The 21,182-nt window shown below is 46.3% G+C and overlaps 1 protein-coding gene across 1 annotated transcript in view; it reads left to right on the top strand.

Moving 5' to 3' along the window:
- Window positions 1-21,182, top strand: part of PRKCG (protein kinase C gamma) — a 48,149-nt gene that overhangs the window by 22,972 nt on the left and 3,995 nt on the right. The window contains exons 3-17 of the mRNA XM_083411593.1: window positions 372-454; window positions 2,394-2,505; window positions 4,233-4,364; window positions 7,329-7,485; window positions 7,621-7,755; window positions 8,196-8,283; window positions 8,616-8,645; window positions 11,027-11,164; window positions 12,643-12,816; window positions 13,506-13,597; window positions 17,240-17,302; window positions 18,462-18,600; window positions 19,353-19,433; window positions 19,600-19,707; window positions 20,726-20,866. Coding sequence (XP_083267719.1) covers window positions 372-454; window positions 2,394-2,505; window positions 4,233-4,364; window positions 7,329-7,485; window positions 7,621-7,755; window positions 8,196-8,283; window positions 8,616-8,645; window positions 11,027-11,164; window positions 12,643-12,816; window positions 13,506-13,597; window positions 17,240-17,302; window positions 18,462-18,600; window positions 19,353-19,433; window positions 19,600-19,707; window positions 20,726-20,866 — 1,673 coding nt within the window. The remainder of the gene's footprint in view (window positions 1-371; window positions 455-2,393; window positions 2,506-4,232; window positions 4,365-7,328; window positions 7,486-7,620; window positions 7,756-8,195; window positions 8,284-8,615; window positions 8,646-11,026; window positions 11,165-12,642; window positions 12,817-13,505; window positions 13,598-17,239; window positions 17,303-18,461; window positions 18,601-19,352; window positions 19,434-19,599; window positions 19,708-20,725; window positions 20,867-21,182) is intronic.

Below are 21,182 nucleotides of genomic sequence, written 5' to 3'. Positions count from 1 at the left end.
AGGATTCTTTGGGGGAGGTGAAGTCATGTGCATAGGTGTCAACTTTTCCCTTTTCTTGCGAGGAATCCTATTCGGAATAAGGGAATTTCCCTTAAAAAAAAAGGGAAACGTTGACAGCTATGGTCATGTGCTTTAATTGTGGTTTGTATGCAACCTGGAATGAAGGACCAATGGCCTGCCTCAGCATACGGTAACGTCACATGGTCATGTTTTTGTGCTGCTAGACACCTGGGTCATGTATGGTTTCGTGATGCAGTTTCCTCCAATAAAGAACAACAAACATTTATTCCCACCCCCCTTTCTACTCAGCACTTAATCCACCCCCCCTTTCCCTAGTAAACGTTTCTCTCTTTCTCTGTCCCCTTTCTTAGTGTGCAGCTTTGTCTTACACAAGAGGTGTCATGAATTTGTCACTTTTGAGTGCCCAGGAGCTGGGAAAGGACCCCAGACAGATGTAAGTGGACCCCTTCATATTGTCAAATTATAAGTGGCTGCTTATAAGTCTTTTTGCTGCTGCCTCCAAAATCGATGGGGATTTGCCGGGGGGAATAAAAATTGGGTTGGTGGGGGAAATGGATAAGTTAACCACTTCTGTTTCCGTGACTTTGGTGGGCAGAGTACTGTGGGGAGGGCTTGGCAGCCAGGACTTCAGGCCTCACTCCTCCACTCCAGGTGAGCGTCCCGGTTTCCTTGCTATTTATATTGCAGAGAGGGGGAGTGGGGAGTGGATGTCTTCATGAGGCTGACACTGTCCTATTTCTGCTGTCCTTGGCCTGGAAATCCCAGGGAAGGAATAAGGGAGGATGGGAGGGCTTGCCTGACTCGCTCCTTCAATTGCAAACAACTTGCCTTGCAGAACTGCTTCGCACAGAATTACCTGTTCCCTGAGTGCCTTCTCAGTTGCATGCACTGAGGCATGTGTCATGCAACTTCAATTGCATCCAAGCTTGTAACATGCATGCCCAGACCTGCATGCTCTTACATGAGAAGAAGATAAATTGGTGGCACCCAGGCCCTAAAGGCAGAGTTGTTAAGCACATGTGTTTAAAAATCTAGCATTTAGTACTATGTGGTTTTGTTTGAAATTATGTGTTTCTGTCACCCCAATTGTGCTCCGAATGTTGAGTATGTTTTTGTGCTAGCATGCACACCTATTTGTTTATTTATTGCAGCTATTTCTATACCGCTTATTTACTGAAATATCTAAGCAGTGATACATGCTTGTGGAATGTACTGTGTACATATTAATAGAATAGTCATGGAAATCCACACCCATAGACCCCCAATTCATGTTTATAATCCATAATTGTGTGGTAGGAGGACATGTAGCATCTATATTTGAGGTCCCAGAATCAATCCCTAGCATTTATTTTTAAAGGCTCTTAGGGCCAAACTACACATGATGTGAAATGTGTCACTGGAAGCAACATGTATTCCCAGCATGTTCACCCCCACCATTTAAATAGCAGCTGTTCATGAGGTTAACCTTTACCTTTTGTGATATGGTCCCAATTAAAATCCTCCCGAGTTGCTATTACATCTGGGAGGGGAGCTTCAAGGTGAGCTTCCCTCCTGGGATGAATTGTACCTTTGTAGGGAGAGGAAAGATGAGGTTAAGCCCTCCATACACCGTGACTCTGATCTTGATTGCCCTTCCAACATGGCTGATAATAATAATAATAATAATAATAATAATAATAATAATAATAATTTTGTTATTTATACTCTGTCCATGTGGCTGGGTTGCCCCAGCCACTGGGCTGATATTGGAGTAAAAGAAAAATACCGTATTTTTCACTCTACAAGACTCACCAGACCACAAGACGCACCTAGTTTTTGGAGGAGGAAAACAAGAAAAAAAATATTCTGAATCCCAGAAGCCAGAACAGCAAGAGGGATTGCTGCACAGCGATCCCTCTTGCTGTTCTGGCTTCTGGGATAGCTGAGCAGCCTGCATTCGCTCCATAAGACGCACACACATTTCCCCTCACTTTTTAGGAGGGAAAAAGTGCATCTTACAGAGCGAAAAATACGGTACTACTTGCAGCTTCTAGTGCTCCCCTGGGTGTCACAATGTACATTGTGCACCCCCTTTTTCTCATGTACTTGTTTCCACTCCATGAGCACTCTCATAAAACGTTCTTTTCACTTGCACACAAACTGCACATTCACATTCCAAGCCATACTTTGTGCTTCTTAACAAATGTGCATTCTCACTTCCAACCTCTAAAAGGCGGTGGGGGGGGGGCAGAGTCTCCCCTAACAACCTGCATGCCAGAGGTTTTTACGGGTGGTGTTGGTAGGGATGGAACTAGGACAAAAGACGCAAGTGTTTTAGAGAATCATGTGTAGGTTCCCTTCGTCATAGATGCTGTGCATTTCCCCTTTGACAGGATCCTCGGAACAAGCACAAGTTCAAAATTCACAGCTACAGCAGCCCAACCTTCTGTGATCACTGCGGCTCACTCCTCTATGGGCTGGTGCACCAGGGGATGAAATGCACCTGTGAGTAACCATTTGCCTTCCACAAAAAAGAAATCAATCAATCCTGTGGTGCTGTAAAGGCTAACTGTGTCATGGGCTCTCCAGAGCAAAAGCCTCTTTTGTCAGAGGGCTGTTGTGACGTGGGGGTTACGTGTGTGTGCTATGAACAGGAAATCCTCAGTTCAGAATTAGCTCCATCATGAGTGCACTGGGTAGGTAAGGTGGTATTCTTCAACCTCTGCTCTATACCTGCAATGTGGAGGTAGTTGCTGTGCCACTACTATTAAGACTATGTTCCAGGGCTGCCTCAACAGTGGCTGGGTTGCATATGTCCATCTTTTCAATGACTTAGGAGAAGTGGTCCATACATGCATGGGCGTAGGCAGGATTTTTGTTGGGGGGGGGGAGCAGGCCTTTTGGTGGGGGTGGCAGAACCTCAGTTAGCTATGTATTTTTATGGATTGGGAGGCAGTTGCCCCTCTCTGCCCCTCCTTGGCTACGCCCATGCATATACATCAACTAGTCTTACAAAGTGGACCAATAAGGCAGAGGGTATATTATCCATGGCCTCAGTGTAGTGAAAATTAGCTGTGATTGAGGCTGGATCTACATATGCAGCAGGACAAGATGATGCTGCCCTGAGATGAAAGAAAATACATGTAGACTGCGCCTCTTAGGAAGACAGCAAGGGGATATTTCCTCAAGTAAACAATACCCAGTCAGAAAACCTAGGAGAGATTCACCTGCCTGCACTCTGAATTGGTATTATAGGCTGTACCCAGTGTGGACTGATCCCCATGGAGATTGGTAGGTTGGAAGGCAAAGAGACCACCAGCAGGTGGAGCTAGAGGCAATGACAGGCAGTGTTGTTCTCCTCCTCTCTGCTCTACTAGGGCAGTACTGAAATCAGGAGGAGGAAGCTGCCACCTCTTAAACTAGTTGAAAGAAAGAAGGCAGGCAGACAGGTGGAGAGAAATGTCCCATTCATCCATATGGACTAGCTTCCTCCTATCCCACCTTCGTCTTCTGTATGTGTAGGTCTAGCTTAAAGGTAATGGTACCCTTGACCGATAGGTCCAGTTGCGTACGACTCTGGGCTCCCTCTATAGGCTGAGGGAGCCGGCGTTTGTCCGCAGACAACTTCCGGGTCATGTGGCCAGCATGACTAAGCCGCTTCTGGTGACCTTCTGATCAGCAAGCCCTAGGCTCAGTGGTTTAGACCACAGCGCCACCCGCAAGTGTGTAAGTAAGAGGAATCTGATGCAGTTTTGCACACATCACTATTGCAAGGTGGCACCTACAGATTGTCCTGAGCATACATGGACAGGCTCTTGTGAAGTTTGCAAATTCATGCACGTGAAACTGCCAAATGGATGAAATCATCATCGTCATCGTCATCATCATCATCATCTATACATTGAAATTGCCCAGTTTTATGTAAGCCAAGTATATTGTGTATCCTATATCAAAACATTTCTTAAAAATCTGTTGGATTAATAAAACACAATTGTAGTGAATTGGAAGTCGTTGGTTTTTCTGTTGTTTGTTTTTTAAAAAACAACTAACCAGTTAGTTGCCTGGACACTCCTATGTCTGCTCAGAAGTAAGTCCTATTGAATTAAATGGAGCTTACTCCCAGGTAAGCGGGATTAGGATGGCAGCCTAAATGCTGCAAAGGGAACGGTAGCATTGCCGTCTATGGTTATCTGGTCCTAGCTTAACTCGCCCACCTCTGTTGCCCCCTGCAGGCTGTGAGATGAATGTGCACAAGCGCTGCGTCCACTGTGTGCCCAGCTTGTGTGGTGTGGACCACACAGAACGCAGGGGACGCCTGCAGCTCCACATTGAGACATTTGGGAGTGACGAGATCCATGTGACTGGTAAGACGAGAATGGTGGTGACTGGAGTAAGTGGGGAAGAATAGGAATAGGTCGACCTGCTCTCACCTGAAGCTGACTCTTTGTTGACATCTTCACTGGAGCTTAGGTGGGAGACAACAATACAGAATGCTCCAGTTGTGGACTGTCTTCTCAAGAGGAAACCAATGTTTGGCTCCATCTCTTCTCTCTTCTCAATGGCAAACTGCAGTAGCTCTTTTTGCCCAGTCCTGTGATGAACTAGGATGAGAACCCTTCCTTTCCTCTTATGCTGCTCCCAGTTCTCTCAGTTGTCTCATGTTTAAGGGAGCAAACAAGATGTGATGGGATAGCTAGATCAGAGGCTCTGCTCTTTGGCCAGGGAAAACCCTGCTCAGCCCTTCTATAGCGACTGAGATTTCAACAGCCATTGTGCAAAGCTTATTGCTATAGCAGACGAGGACTAGAACTGTTGTTATTAAATAAAATTAAAATAAAAGGTGAGATGTTCAGGATGTTTGATTCTGCCTTTAAGGGACCAACGACACATGTAAGGCAGCCCCATTGCCCAAGTGATTTTGAGAGGTTGGGGAGGAGGTACAACTGCATAACAACGTCATTTCTTCAGCCGAAAAAGTCTCCCACAGTGGCTGACAAATCCCACCCTTTACACTTGCACTCTAAGAGACACAGCACAAAAGGAAAAGGGAGCTGGGAGGGAGTAGGGAAAAAGCAAGCCCAGGCACTAATTCTTAGTTACAGGAATCTTGTAGTGAACAGCAGGAATGGAAAAAATTGGCTGGGAGCCAGATGTTCCTGGTCTTTCAGCAGAGCTTGATGGAGAGGCAAGGTAGCCTCATCCCTCTGCATCTCTTGCAGAGGGATGCAGTTTGGGCCGCCAGTACTACTTGTTTTTTGGCAGGTACCAGCCATCAGGGATATCTTTTAACTGGGAATCTTCATATTCTAAAAGTGAGCCCTCACTTTTTAAACAGAAACTGTCATGCCACAAATTAGAAAGCTTCTTTTTAATTTTTTTAATCTTAGCTGATGCAGACGCAAACTCCAGGTGCTCTGCATACATCTGAAATGGTGTCAGGTGAATGGAGAATGATAGACAGGAAAGTGGGCTGTCGTAGACTTCCAGGGGTCTGGAGCCATGATTCAGAGTTCCATGTAGCCTTTTCTGGCTCCCCGTCGCAGGCGGGGATGGAATAAATTATGCAAATGCATGCACACTGGCTCAATTTGCATAATTCATGCAACGTTTGCTTGATTCATACAGATCACAGGATTCAGCTTAGTTTGCTTCTCGGACTGAAAACTGCCTTGCTGCCAAATCTTTGAATGTGCGTTCTTGTGCATAGGGATGGGTGGTAGCTCAGTGGTAAAGCACCTGCTCTGCCTGGAGATGTTATCAGGATCAGTTCCCTGTCACAGCCAGTTAGGGTTGGGGGAAACACCCTCTCTCCCCTGGGGAGCTGTCAGCTGCCAGTCAGTGTAGGAAATACTGAGCCACATGGACCAATGGTCTGACTCAGTCAAAGGCTGTCCCTCAGTATGCACAGCTCAACACGAGTCTGTAACTATTTATTTCTCTCTCTCTCTCTCTCTCTCTCTCTCTCTCTCTCTCTCTCTCTCTTCCTTTCTTTATATCTACCTCAAAATAACAATAATGGCTATTGTTATACAGTGGTACCTCGGGTTACATACAGTTCACGTTACATACGCTTCAGGTTACAGACTCCGCTAACCCAGAAATAGTACCTCAGGTTAAGAACTTTGCTTCAGGATGAGAACAGAAATCGTGCTCCGGCGCCGCGGCGGCAGCAGGAGGCCCCATTAGCTAAAGTGATGCTTCAGATTAAGAACAGTTTCAGGTTAAGAACGGACCTCTGGAACGAATTAAGTACCATATTTTTTGCTCTATAAGACTCACTTTTCCCCTCCTTACTTTTTAGTAAGTTGTTCTGGCTTCTGAGATTCAGAATATTTTTTTTCTTGTTTTCCTCCTCCAAAAACTAGGTGTGTCTTATGGTCTGGTGCATCTTATAGAGCGAAAAATACGGTACTTAACCCGAGGTACCACTGTAATACAATATATTGATTGATCGATTGCCTCTATATCCCATGTAGCCTCCAAGGAGCTCAAGGCGGTGCACATAGTCCTCCTCTTTATTGTATTCACACAACAACCCTGTGAAGTAGGTTAGTCTGAGAGATAGTGACTGGCTAAAGGTCACCCAGCGAGGTTCATGATGGGGGGTTTGAACCCCAGTCTCCCAGGTCCTAGTTCAACACTTTTACCTGCTAGACCACACTGGATCTCTGATAATAGTGACAATCAGGGACAGCATTGCTATGAAGAACAGCCAGGGCTGCTGGAACATCAAGAAAATGCCCTGGGCCCTGCAGCAGAGAAGAAAACCTTTTGGGGTTGAGGCGGGTGGCGAACAGCATGGGAGCAGGAGGCCTGGCTGTGGCGGCGAGTGGGATTGATTGAGCTGGTGGAGGCTGAGAGCCAGGACGCCTGGGTTCTATTCCTAGCTGCAGAACTTGACATCCCCCGCCTCTGCTTTTCACACCTTCTTTCTCTGCACACTTTCTTCCCCGCTCTCGTTTCCCTCCCCCCCTCCTGGAACCCTGCATGTAGGTGGTGAGGAGAAAGCCATCGCTGCAGTTTTCTTGACAGAAAGGGATTTCCTCACCCACCCCTCTACTATCTCCTTCAATTTCTCCACCCCCAATGCGCACACAAGCCACATATGAGGGTGGGAGCAATTGCTGCCACAGCATCTTCCTTGGCCCGCAGCAGGTGGCCTGGGATGGGAGCCAGTGGATCCTCCTTCCTCCGCCCACTAGGGAACGCAGGAGGTCTGTCTTCCCGCCCACTCGCCCTCTCCTCCAGTACTTACTCTGCTGGAAGCTAATCCTCTGTTGGAAGCTAATATGCGTGTCTCCCCTTCCCCCCCTCCTTTTCTTTGTTAGTTGGTGAAGCCCTTAACCTGATCCCGATGGATCCCAATGGCCTCTCGGACCCCTATGTGAAACTCAAGCTGATCCCTGACCCTAAGAACCTAACAAAGCAAAAGACTCGGACCGTTAGATCCACCCTCAACCCAGTGTGGAATGAAACCTTCACTTTGTAAGTCCTGCGGATGTGATGGAGGACCTAGAAGCCAGAGCCCCAATGGGGTTGTGTGTGTGTGTGTGTGTGTGTGTGAGAGAGAGAGAGAGAGAGAGAGAGAGAGAGACTCTGACCTTCTTTATACCTCCCCAGCACCCTGCAGCCAGGGGACATGGAGCGGCGCCTCTCCATCGAGGTGTGGGACTGGGACCGGACAACCCGCAATGATTTCATGGGAGCCATGTCCTTTGGGGTGTCTGAGCTTTTCAAGGGTCCTGTGGAAGGCTGGTAAGGGGAAATCTGTGGGGGAGCAGGGCCGGGGGTGGGGTGGAGAGAAGCAAAGATGGAAGAGAATGATGGGGCAACTCGGGGGACCACCACCGGCTCATTTTCTTTCTCTTTCCCCGTCCGTCTTGGCGTCTCTTTGGGTTTTTATCTGTTTGCCTGGATGGCTCCATTATCTAATCCAATCTGTCTATCTATCTACCTGTCTTCTCTGCCTTATCTATCTACCTTATCTATTTTAATCTACCTTAACTACTTATCTATCTTATCTAATCCATCAAATACCCCTCATTTCTCCTCCCACTCCTCACCCCACTCTTCTGTTTCCATTTCCTTCTGCATTCCTCCCCATCCATCTCTCTCCCTAATCACTCCCTCCTCTTGTTCATCTTCCTCCTCCTCCTCCTCCCTGCCTGGTGTCCCTGTCTGCGTTGCTGTCCCAGGTACAAATTGCTCAATCAGGAGGAGGGCGAATATTATAGTGTCCCTGTGGCCGATGCAGAAAACTGTGGGCTGCTGCAGAAATTTGAGGTAACCTTGTGGCTCTCCGGCCCCGCTTGGACTGGCACCCTCCCCTGGTCTGCCCCCGCCAACTATGTGCCATATCCAGCCCAAACACAAACCACACCCCTAGCTGGGGGTGGTGTGGCAGGGCCACTGCTGTGATGAAAGGAACCAGGTTGGAGGGAATACCTCTGAATCACTTCTTCTCTTAGGACTCCAAGGGAGGGAGAGAGGGTGGTCGGACTGGATCACTGGCAATTGACCTGAAATGGGGCTCCTAGCCAGGAGATAGGAATAGGGCAAAGTTTACTTGTGCATCTGTCTTAAACCCTCATTTATTTTTATTTTTGGTCTTCCAGGCTTGCAACTTCCCACTGGAGCTCTATGAGGTACCTGCGATTCCCTTAGTTTCTTCTGCCTTTTTCCTGGTGCAAGGAGATGGGGGGGGGTGAAGTTGGTTTCCCGTTTGCTGCCCGTAAGGACATCAGTCAGTCTTGGAGCTGATTTCAAGGGCTTTATAGAGTGGGAGGGAAGCAACATAAGAGGAACAGCTATGCTTGGACAGGGGGGGGGGGGAGTCCATCAAGACCAGCAGTGCCCACCGCGAGCCGTTCCTGGGCAGCTCCAAGCAGTGACACAGATTTGGATCTCCGGGTACTGATGTTGAGGGCAGCAGCAAGCAGGCCCTGCATCTGCACTTGGGCTGCCATGGGCATCCTTTCCTTTTATTACTGTTATTATTTTTTTAAAAACCTAATAGCACTCTATATAGGGGGCAGCTGGCAATAAATGCACATGGTTGCAGACCCCAATCAATCAATCAATCAATCAATCAGTCAGTCAGTCAATCAATCAATCAATCAATCAATTATCCTTTTCTGCAACAAAGTGGTGCTTATTCCCAAGTCAGTGTATTTAGTGTCAGGGCAGCAGATGCAAATTCTGTTGTATTTCTGTGCCCCCCCCTTCCCCTCCTAACATAGCAGAAATGTTAAAGCAGTTGAGCCATAGAAGCAGGTGCCTAGTGGAGAAAGCCACCCCCTTATTGTTTTTCTCAGCGCATATATATATATATATATATATATATATATACACGTAATACCTCTGAACACAAACATTGCATTCTGTATCATGGCTCATAGCCACAGATGTCGATACAAACCCTCTATTATGAGTGGCCACCCTGAGCTGCTGTTTGAACTCACACTTGCACAGAGAGGAAATATTTCCTTTTGACTGCCCCAAACTTCCCGAAGGAGGTGAGCAGAAGGTAGAAAGTACTTGTGGGGCAAATGGATGAAAGAAAGAAAGAAAGAAAGAAAGAAAGAAAGAAAGAAAGAAAGAAAGAAAGGCAGAAGACTCTGAGACAGGACTGGTTATTCTTGGGCCTCCTGTATAGGATAAGCCCTTGAACATAGCCTGCTGCCTCACAATGTGCCAGGTGCCATTGGTCCAGTGGGGGTCATTCTATCTGGCAGTAGCTCTCCAAGGTTTCAGAGGTGCTTTCCCAGTCCTGAGATACCAGAGATGCTTGGGGTGGAACCTGAGACCTTCTGCATGCAAAGCCCTGAGCCACTGAACCTCCCCTCTTCGTTGCATGCATCTGCCGCTCCACAAACTGCATACAACTCCTGCTTTATAAATGTTTATAAGGAACTAGACATACAACCAAGCTACTTTACAGCTTTTGCACAAGTTTCACAAATTCTTCCTAACATGCAGAGTGTGTCATAACATAATAGACTGGTAACTGGGAGCGGCCCCCAAGACTGTATAACACCGATCTTGAAAGACCTACACTGGCTCCCAGTACGTTTCTGAGCACAATTCAAAGTGTTGGCACTGACCTTTAAAGCCCTAAATGGCCTCGGTCCAGTATACCTGAAGGAGCGTCTCCACCCCCATCGTTCTGCCTGGACAGTCCAGCGCCGAGGGCCTTCTGGCGGTTCCCTCTCTGCGAGAAGCCGAGTTACAGGGAACCAGGCAGAGGGCCTTCTCGGTAGTGGCACCTGCCCTGTGGAACGCCCTCCCACCAGATGTCAAAGAGAAGAATAACTACCAAACTTTTAGAAGACATCTGAAGGCAGTCCTGTTTAGGGAAGCTTTTAATGTTTATTAGGTTATTGTATTTTAGTACAGTGGTGCCCCGCAAAACGAATGCCTCGCAAGACGGAAAACCCGCTAGACGAAAGGGTTTTCCGTTTTCAGAGGTGCTTCGCAGGACGAATTTCTCTATGGGCTTGCTTCGCAAGACGAAAATGTATTGCGATTCTTGAGGGGTTTTTTCGCTCCCCACCCCCTTTTTCTAAGGCGCTAAGCTGCTAATAGCCTTTTAGCAGCTAATCCGCTAATCCCTTAAGCCTTTAATAGCCGCTAATAGCTGCTAAAGCGCTAATAGCGCTAATCCGCTAATAGGGTTGCTTCGCAAGACGAAAAAACCGCTAGACGAAGAGACTCGTGGAACGGATTAATTTCATCTTGCGAGGCACCACTGTATTTTGTTGGAAGCCGCCCAGAGTGGCTGGGGAAACCCAGCCAGATGGGTGGGGAATGAATAATAAATTATTATTATTATTGAGTAAGCATGGGGCAGGGGACAGTGACATATTGACTAAAATAAACCAGTGTGCCACTATTGGCATAGATACTGCATTATTGTATTGCTGGCTCTCCTGCCCCTTGTTCTGAGCTTAAGAAGGAGGTGGTACTCATGCATATCCATGTCTGTGTTTTCCTCTCCTCCCTGCCTCGAACCACGGTGCGCCTGCAGAAGGTTCGCCATGGCCCCATCCCATCGCCATCCCCCAGCCCCACTGACACCAAGCGTGGCGGGTTCTTTGGCATCAACCGCTTCCACATCTCCGACTTCAACTTCCTGATGGTGCTGGGCAAGGGCAGTTTCGGCAAGGTAGGCCTGCCTTTTCTTAAGGGATGTGCACAGAGGAGCAGGGAAGGTCTTGCAACTGCAGGCACAGCAACGCATTGAACGTGTTTCCATTTGAGGAAGTGTGATGGCGAGAAAAGGATGTACGTGCACGAAATGCTTCACCTCCAAGAAAGTGTGTAAAGTCACCTGCTTCCCCTGCAGAACTGTCACGAGATTTGGAGAACCTTTCTTTGTTTTTCTTTTGCCTCCTGCTCCTCTGGTTCTTTGGAGGCTGAGCACACCCTTCTGCAGTGCTGGAACTCTCATCCACCCAGAGGATTATCTATCTATCTATCTATCTATCTATCTCTATCTATCTATCTATCTATCTATCTATCTATCTATCTATCTCTATCATCTAATCTATCTATCTATCTATCTATCTATCTATCTATCTCTATCATCTAATCTATCTATCTATCTATCTATCTATCTATCTATCTATCTATCTATCTAATCACCTATCACCTATCACCTATCACCTTCCTTCTTTCCTTCCTTCCATCCTATTCATATTGAAGCTTGGCTACTTTGAAGCTTTTAACAGACACCACTTGTATAACAATCAGGAGGAAGGCTCAACAAGCAGGACATATGGACCTGCTCTGTGTCCCAGCATCAGACATGCAATTGATTGGGGAGCATGGGAGGGCTTCCTTTGTGGCCACACCTACATTGTGAAACCCACAGCCCAGGGAAGCCTGCCTTTTTCTCTCTTTCTCTGATGGTCTTTCACCACCTCAGGAAAACTGCTTCATTTTAACAGGCTTTGGGCCTGTCGTTAAGCTGATGGTGCTTTTGCTCCCAGGAATTTATGTGAAATTTTAATCTTCCATCTTTTCTCTGCCTTTAAACTGTTTAGTTTTTAATTGTGTCATGTGCTGGTTGTCTGTTGTATTGTAAAAGTTATATTGGTTGGTTGTTGTGGGGGTTTTTTTTGTTTTTTTTTTTTAAAGTAGAAAGGCAAAATGTAATGTATTTCAGGAAAAGGACAAATAAGTAAATGGAAGCTTCCAGGTGCAAAAGAGCACTTTGCAAAAATGTTGAAAGAAGTTTAAGGGGGGGTGGGGAGGGAATAACTAAACTGCATCCCACTGCCCATTGGAAACGTCCCTTCCATAAATCATTTGGCAATTTTTCCCCTATGAAACATCCTAGAATGTTCCCTACAAAAATTCAACACCTGCCAATGGGGCTTTCAATTTGTGTTAGGGGTGTTTGTGTGCTGTTTCATTTAGCACCACCTACTGTCTCTGTTCATAGGAAAACAATGTTTTTATCATACCACCTTGAATTCAGTAAAAAAACACCAAACACTACTGTCCTTACGTGGGAAGTAAGTTCTGTGTAAGAGTTGGAGTGTGTGTGTTCCCTGAAGGGTTAGAGGAGCCCAGGTTGTCATGGGTTTCCTTTGGGTAGGTGTGGGCAAGACCCAAACTTTTGGGGTTCTCTCCCCACAGGTGATGCTGGCGGAGCGCCGTGGAACGGACGAGCTGTTTGCCATCAAGATCCTCAAGAAAGACGTGATCATCCAAGATGACGACGTTGAATGTACTATGGTGGAAAAGAGAGTTTTGGCCATGGGGGAGCGTCCGCATTTCCTAACCCAGCTGCACTCTACCTTCCAAACCGCAGTAATTGCGTGTGGTTATTTACTTGGTTAAAGAAACCGTAGCTATTTAACTGTATGCTGTTTTGTTGATTAAGTAATTCATTGCCTCCACTTAAATTTGCATGCAGGGGAAAATGCATGAATGCATACGACACAGCAACATCTCGGAAGAGGCATTTCCCCTCAACACTCTTGCGCAGGAGGGAATGTCTTATTATAAGATGGCAGCTATATCTTTTTAGAACTAGTGGTTAAAATAAGTTTCGAAAGGTTGCTGTCCAATTAATTGAGTCGCATTCAATCAAAATGTATCTTAATTTAGGGGTTCCCAAATGGTTCACTGTGCTTTATTCAGGTGTCTGTCCGTGAGGAACACACACAATATGAATTCTGTGGAATTCCCAAACAGTAATACAATAAAGGGGGGTGGGATGGGAAGAAGCAATAAAAATACAATTTCGAATTATATAGCATCTGGCACAGTGCATTACAATTGCTACTAGAGGCAAGAAAAATAATTAAGAGGTCCATCAAGACCCTTAGCAATTTTCAAGTGGCCCATGAGGGGGAAAGTTTGGGAATCCCTGTCTTAATTGATTTAACTGACTAAGCATTGCAGAGAGCGAAGGGGGGCATCCTGTGGTATCTGGATCTTTCACTTTATCTGCCTGTGGCAATAATGGACACACATCCTGGTTTTTTCCCTTCAAGGACCGGCTCTATTTTGTCATGGAGTATGTCAATGGAGGAGACCTGATGTATCATATCCAGCAGGTTGGGAAATTCAAGGAACCTCATGCTATGTACGTGAGTCTCTTGGGGAACTCAATTGAGAATGGGTTTCTCTCTCTCTCTCTAGCTGCTCTCACACTGGAACAGCTTTGCTTCTTCACTCAGTTCTGACAGGGCATTTGTACAGTATCATTAACTAAACACCCCCCCTCTCAAGTTTCCCCACATTTTTCCTCCTGGGGGGCTCGTAAAACCCAACCCTTTTTTGTAGAAAACTCGGTGCACAATTTCCCCTGCTGTATTCCATCCTGCTAGATTGCTCTAGCTGTTTCCTGGGATGTCCTCCAGCCATTTCCTTCTCAATCATTTGTCTCCCCTCTCTAAGAATCAGCTCTGCCACTCCATTCCTTGCATTTCCAAATAGCTTTGGCTTTCTATATCTTTTTTTCTCCTCCCTAAATTGCAGAAGGGGGGGACGGACACTACCATTACTGGGAGGGGAGTGGTGGAGAAGGAGTCTTTAACCTTTTCTTCCTACATAATGATCCCAATGAAAATTGCCTTCCAACATTTGCAACGGGTGGACAAGGGACTGCCCAGTTGGCTACAGAATGCCAGAGGTTTGTAAGGAGAGCTGCTATTCCACTTCCGGCTTCAAGCAGGACAGCGTTGAGTGCGCGTTGCTAAATTGTCCTTGTCCAGAAGTACCCTCTGCCTGCCTGTCTTTACTTGCATAGTCACTCCAGTCCAAAACATGATGACACCTGAGAACAGCTTTTCTTACATATCTTAAGACCAGGGTTGGCTTCAAAGGGTGGTGAGGTTGGGTATTTGCAAAGGCCTCGTGTTTGGCAGATGGGCCCACAGTCCCAAGTGTCACCCTCTTTCAGTTCAAGGGGACCCACTGAAGATGCTTAATTTAGGGATTCCCCAAATCCTGGAACCTGCACTGCCCCCCTCCCCAATATTTTTATTGATTTTGCAATAGTATTCATTAAATGAACACAATGACTTTCATACAAAGAAAAATCATGTCATTGTCTCTGCTTCTCCTCCTGTTGCCAGAAGCCTAGTAAGTATTCTTATGAATATTCTATTGTACGCCCTTCACCCATGTTTACTACCTACTTTTGGCATTCTCTCAACAGGGATCTTATATGTCATATCATCAAAATCTCTTGAACATAGTTTTAACACTGTTTAAGAGACAAACTACACATGACCGTTGTCTAAATCCTTTGTGTAACTAAAGGCTGTTATGGGGTGCTCGCTGGATCAGGGAAATAGCTTGGGGGTGTAGGTGTTAAAGCTTACACCTCCTGTACTCTAAGCCTAGGGCTTCCTGATCGGAAGGTCGGCGGTTCAAATCCCTGCGACAGGGTGAGCTCCCGTTGATCAGTCCCTGCTCCTGCCAACCTAGCAGTTTGAAAGCACGTCAAAGTGCAAGTAGATAAATAGGTACCGTTCCGGCAGGAAGGTAAACGCCGTTTCCGTGCGCTGCTCTGGTTCGCCAGAAGTGGCTTTGTCATGCTGGCCACATGACCCGGAAGCTGTACGCCAGCTTCCTCGGCCAGTAAAGCGAGATGAGCGCCGCAACCGCAGAGTCGTCTGTGACTGGACCTAATGGTCAGGGGTCCCTTTACCTTTAACTGTGCTGTTTTCCTGATCTAAATCCCCTGTCGCCCGAACACATGCACACTTGCTGTTTGCTCTGTGGCTGAAAACATTCCAACATGGTGCATGCAGTCCCCCTGCGAATCCACTTAGTAAGAGCATAAAATAAAATGTCTAGAGTTCAATGGAGGATTCCTGGTGAAGTGTGTACTTTGGTCCTAAGAGCCATGTGTTTGAAGATCCACCTCCGTGTCAGGTGAATCAGGAGTGCTGCACATACGCTGCAGAATGAAGTGGGAGTGAAGTAATTAATAGAGTTCTGAGGTTGTAGAGTGGTCTGTACCACTTCAGACTGTGGGTGAGACCTCACATTTAAATACCTTTCTATGTAAGGAAAGCAAAGAGACCCACTTCCTGCACTTGCAAATGAGCATGGCAGGGAGTTAGCTGGCCAAGAATTTTTCTCCCTGATGTACTAGATTTCTCCTTGTGGAGAGTTTTTACCTGGACGAGTGTTCAAAAATGTGGCACACACACACACCACCCTCTCACAGCAGTCTGAAGTGGTACAGTCTGCTCTATGGCCTCGGGATTCTACCGCTTCATTCTGCATGCTTACGTATGCCAGAGCTCAGTTTCATGGGAAATTATTACACTCCAGTGAAGTTGTGTAATTGAGTGACCTGAATGTGAAATCAACAAGCGTCCACTTGCTCTAAAAAGAAACATAATTGAGAAGGAGTTTAAAACACCCACTCACCCACCCTCTGTCCAAGCCGCTGAGAAGAACCATGGGAAGTAAGCTTGGGCTACCAGTTTTTGCAAGAGACTCCCCTGTCTTAAAATGACATTCAGATGGAATGTGAGAATGACAAGGCAGGCAGCTATACTGGAGATAGGATCCCTTTTGTCTGAAAAGCCAAAGTCTTAGGCTGCCTGCACATCATTCATTTAAAGCACATTGTAGTTTACCCCCTTAGAGAGTTACGATTGCCAGCACCCTTAACAAGCGATAGTTCCCATGATCCTTTGAGGGAAGTCATGTGCTTTAGATGTACGATGTGTGTAGCAGCCCTCTTGTTCCTGGCGCGCCATGTTGGGGTGTGGAGTGGCCATTCTCCTGTATGCATTTCTGGGACCACTTCACACCTCTAACCTTATCTTAGCTCTGCCTTGCATGCAGAAGGTCCCATGTTAAAGGACTCCTGCATTAAACGATGGAGAGCCACTGCTAGGTGGACAACACTGTGCTAGGCGGACCATTGATTTGAGATGATAGAAGGCATCTTCCTGTGTTCCTATCTCCTTCTAAAACAAAGCCAACAGAAGTGTAGGGCTGGTGTGTGCAGCTGGAGAAAATGGGCTCTCTGGTAAAATTAGGATCACTGCTGGACCTAATTAGGCTTGTGGGCTGGAGGTTCCCCATATTTGCTCCAACCACCACACTCTGCACTGTCTCCCCACATACATGCATGCATGCATGCATGCATTGTTCTTCCTATTTATCCTTGCCTGCATCGCCCCTCTATTGCCTGCACTGGGTCTGATTACAGATTGTAAGTTCTTCGGCACGGGGACCTGCCTTCTTACTGCTCTGTACAGCACCGTGCATGTTGCTGGTGCCATATAGATAACAGAAAACCTTTAAATTCACAAGAATGAATACTAACCTGTGTGCCTGCCAACCCACGTCCCTGGTAACATGTAAAGGTTGGTACCTGTACGTGGAATATGCTTTAATCCTAACTTGATGCAGCGGGAAGCAGGTCTACGCACAGTAACTTCCAGCCACTTGTACGCAGAATAAAAAGCTCTCTTGTGATCATGCATAAATTAACATATTACATTTCTGATATGCGTATCATTACAAAGGTGGGGGAGGTGGTAAGTTCTGTGTGGAGGAGCTGTATGGTACTGGAATGGCATGGCTAGTGAGTGTGGCTGCTTGTATTTTTCAAACATCATGTGAAAAGTGGCCATCAGAGCCACCATGATGACTTCAGTGCCACTGCTAATGAAATCCTTGCCGTGTTATCTCTCTCCCTTCCTCCCTCTCACTGCCTTAACCCTCCTCACCCTTTCCCCCTTCTCTGTTACAGGTTTTATGCTGCAGAAATTGCAATTGGCCTGTTCTTTTTGCATAACAAAGGAATTATTTACAGGTGAGTCTATTCTGTTCTCTATAGAGGTCCCAGACTCGACTGCAAAACCCCACCCACCCACCCCCGAGAATCCAGGGGTTCTGGCTCCATCTCTACTTCCCCTCTGCCCCCCCCCCTCCAAATCTCTACAGGACTGCCTCCTTCCTTCCTTCCTTCCACTATCAAGATTCTAATAGGCAAAAAATGCTGGCAGCATTACGATAAATTCAAGAGAGTAAATAAGTTTTGATGGATGTAACAGTGGAAATCCAATTTGAATAGTTATTGTAAAAAATGCAGGGATATAAGATATGCAAAATGAACCATGGAACCATGGCTTGCGGAGAGTTGCCTGCATGCCGAAGGCTGGGCGCACTGAGCCTTTGGCATGCAGGCAACTCTCCATAAGCCGCGGGAGCCCTGCGCGGGCTCCCATGGCTTACGGAGATCTGTGCGAAGCCTGGAGAGCGAGAGGGGTCGGTGCGCACTGACCCCTCTCGCTCTCCAGGCTTCAGCAAAAGCCTGCATTCGCCCCATAGGACGCACACACATTTCCCCTTCATTTTTGGAGGGGGGAAAGTGCGTCCTATGGGGTGAAAAATACGGTATGTAAAATGTTTATTTGAATTCGTAAAACAGAAAAAAATTATTATTATTTTAAAAAAGAGATACTCTAATAGGCAAATCATCTTTCATTCTGGACTGTCCTCTTGGAACTAGGAATGGGGGAGGAATTCAGTTTGCATTTAAAGGTGAACATGCCTTATTTGCACTTTCCATAACTGAAACATAGCCAGTGGTTGAAATGCAGGCTTTTCCTAATGTTCTCCAGCCAAGTAATGTGCACAAAGATGCATATCCTAAGATAAAGTATGCACAAAGATGCAGATGTACACATGAAAATAACTTACAAAAATGCATTATATTAGGGGAAATTGCTTTGCAGAAATGTGCACATCAAGAAAAAAAATCATACTAGACTGCTGGTGAATTTTCACAAAACAAAAAATCACAAATTGATGTGGAAGACTGAATTTCAAACTGGAAAAGTGAGAAACTGGGAGAAGCTGAAACTGATGAATCTGCCCATCCCTTCCTTACTTGGAGGACGTATTTCCTAGCTGTAATTTGGCACCCTCTGCTGGGCACTCCTATTGCTTGCTTTGTCTCTCCTGCCCAGGGATCTGAAACTGGACAATGTAATGTTGGATGCTGATGGTCACATTAAGATTACCGATTTTGGAATGTGTAAAGAAAACATTTTTCCTGGCATCACCACACGGACCTTTTGTGGAACACCGGACTACATCGCTCCAGAGGTACAGAATGCTCCTAAGTCTCCCGTCCCCAATCACACAACTCACCACCCTTCCAAAGAAACGTCAGGTTCCTTCTGCTCTAAGCTAAACTCTCCCCAGGAATTTAACCTTATAGGTTAGACTTGTTGCCTTCTAAAAACTCCAGAGCCCTGGTTTCAAATTCCTACCTCTTATGCTCGGATCCAAAACAACTGTATGTGACAGGCACACCCATTATTGTATATTCCTGTGCCTGGGGTCTAATTTTACAGTTAAATGTGTGGAGTTGTGAGTGGAATAGTTGACTTCCTCCCCTGCCCTAATTCGTTGTGTCCCTTTCATAATCCATTTGACCCTCAGAGCATTCGGGACGAAGCAGGTTGTTGAGTGAATGAATCTGCTTTTCCAATTCACCCTGTTGCCAGGAATCTTGGCTCTTAGCTCTCCAATGCATGCCTTGGTGACTTATAGACGAGGTTACTCCCCAGAGAGGCTCGCTTTGCTACTTCTCTAATAGTTTTTCAGATATTGAGCAAAGGGAACTTAATTTCTAAGGACATTTGGGACCAATTGAATCGTGTTTGTTGCTTCTATTGGAACTTCTTGGTTTATATGGTTTGGATTTCTGTTATTGGTTGTTATTTACTATGTTGCTTATGGTTTTAGAGTTTATTTTCGTAAGCTGCTTTGTTGGACCTGTTTGGGTAAAAAAAGTGGAATGAAAAAGGTCTGCAGATTTAAAGGACCTAACCTCCCATTTCTACCCATCTTAGATTATTGCCTATCAGCCATACGGGAAGTCAGTGGACTGGTGGTCATTTGGTGTCCTTCTGTATGAAATGTTAGCTGGGCAGGTAAGTATGTTGAGGTGGGTTTTTTCCATGATCCAGTCCAGGTCAAGGGATACATTTGTGGTATCATGGGATGGTTTGTGGCTGTTGCCAAGAGACCTCAAGGCATTAATTCCTTAGTCTAAATATTCCACCTGCCATAGTTCTCACACTAGCTTCTGGTCCACAGCCACCATTTGATGGAGAGGATGAGGACGAACTCTTCCAGTCGATCATGGAGCACACGGTGTCCTATCCCAAATCTCTTTCACGTGAGGCTGTCTCCATCTGCAAAGGGGTGAGTCCTGGCACATCAAAGAGGAGAAAGGCTTCGCGCCACATTTGCTTTTGGCTGCCCTGAAGGTTGAAACCAGGTGGTTGTGAGGGAAACAATGGGTGACTCTCCTTGAGAATAGAAGGACTTTCAGGGAACAATTGGCCGAAAGGTGGGAAGTGCTTAACTCTGAATTCACAAGCTGATTTTTCTGCCGCTGGACATTTTTAATGGACAGCAATAATGGAGGAGCAGGGATCCACAGGGGAGAATCAGCAGGGTTGTAAAGGGTTAAACGCTTCTCCTTCTCACCCAGGGCTGAATTTAGGTTTGATGATGCCCTAAGCTATTGAAGGTAATGGGGCCCTTTATATGTCCAGCTGTCCTTTGTCAACAACGAATTGCCATTATTTTTTGTGTTGAATATATGCTATATGGTAATTTATGGACCTAATAGGTATCTAAAGCCATTTGCACATAACAAAATACGTATTTTATCAAAGTAATTGTTATATATCAAAGTAATTGATATCAAAGTAGTCTTATATTTTGGAAATGTACATCCAGTTTTTTCCCCTTTATTTTTTTTGGGGGGCCCCCAAGAGAGTGAGGCCCTAAGCTATAGCTTGTTTAGCTTATACAGTTGTACCTCTGCTTACGTATCCCTCTGGATACGTACATAGATCAGTTTATTAGTATATCCCTCTGGATACGTAAACTTCAGGATGCGAACATGGCAAACCTGGAAGTATTTTTTTGGGTTTCGCCGCGTGCGCATGCGCATAAGTGCTAATCCGCTTGCGAATTCCTCGGGATGCGGCTGGACCTCCGGAACAGATCCCGTTCGCAACCAGAGGTACCACTGAACGTAAATCCGGCACTGCTCTCACCTCGCTTCCCTGTCTTGGTACATGCAGATTGGGAGACATGCCTTTCTTGATAGAATGTCCAATTTCCATCCTGTAATAGGCAATCTCGGACTGTGGTCCGCACCCCTTAGAAGAGGAGGGTGTTCCTAGCAAATCTCTTTCTCTTTCCCCAGTTCTTGACCAAGCATCCACTGAAGCGCCTGGGCTCAGGACCAGAAGGGGAACGGGATATCCGGGAGCACGGCTTTTTCCGCTGGATGGACTGGGAGAGGCTGGAGCAGCTGGAAATCCCCCCGCCGTTCATCCCCCGCCCAGTGAGTAGCTTTGGGTCCCCAAATGAGCTCAGCCACATCCAGCTGTGCAGACGCCTGCCGCCAGGTGTGAATAGGCACACACCTGTATTTGTGCATGTGGATGGGCACACTCAGGTTGTCCTACGGACCTGTGGCTCAAGCACAGTGTCACATACCTCCATTAAGAATACATGCATTGCTGTACATTACTCAGGCAGAACTTTGCATATCTACAAATCGGAACCTCTTCACACATTCATTGCAACGTGCATAGATCACTTTATTAGTATATTTACTTTCTGTATGCCTTCCTCCAAGGAGTCAAGGCAGTGTACAT

Source organism: Podarcis tiliguerta (genome assembly GCF_965153285.1).
Source record: "Podarcis tiliguerta genome assembly, chromosome: 13".
Taxonomy (NCBI): Eukaryota; Metazoa; Chordata; class Lepidosauria; order Squamata; family Lacertidae; genus Podarcis; species Podarcis tiliguerta.
This window is presented reverse-complemented; position numbering and strand designations above follow the sequence as displayed.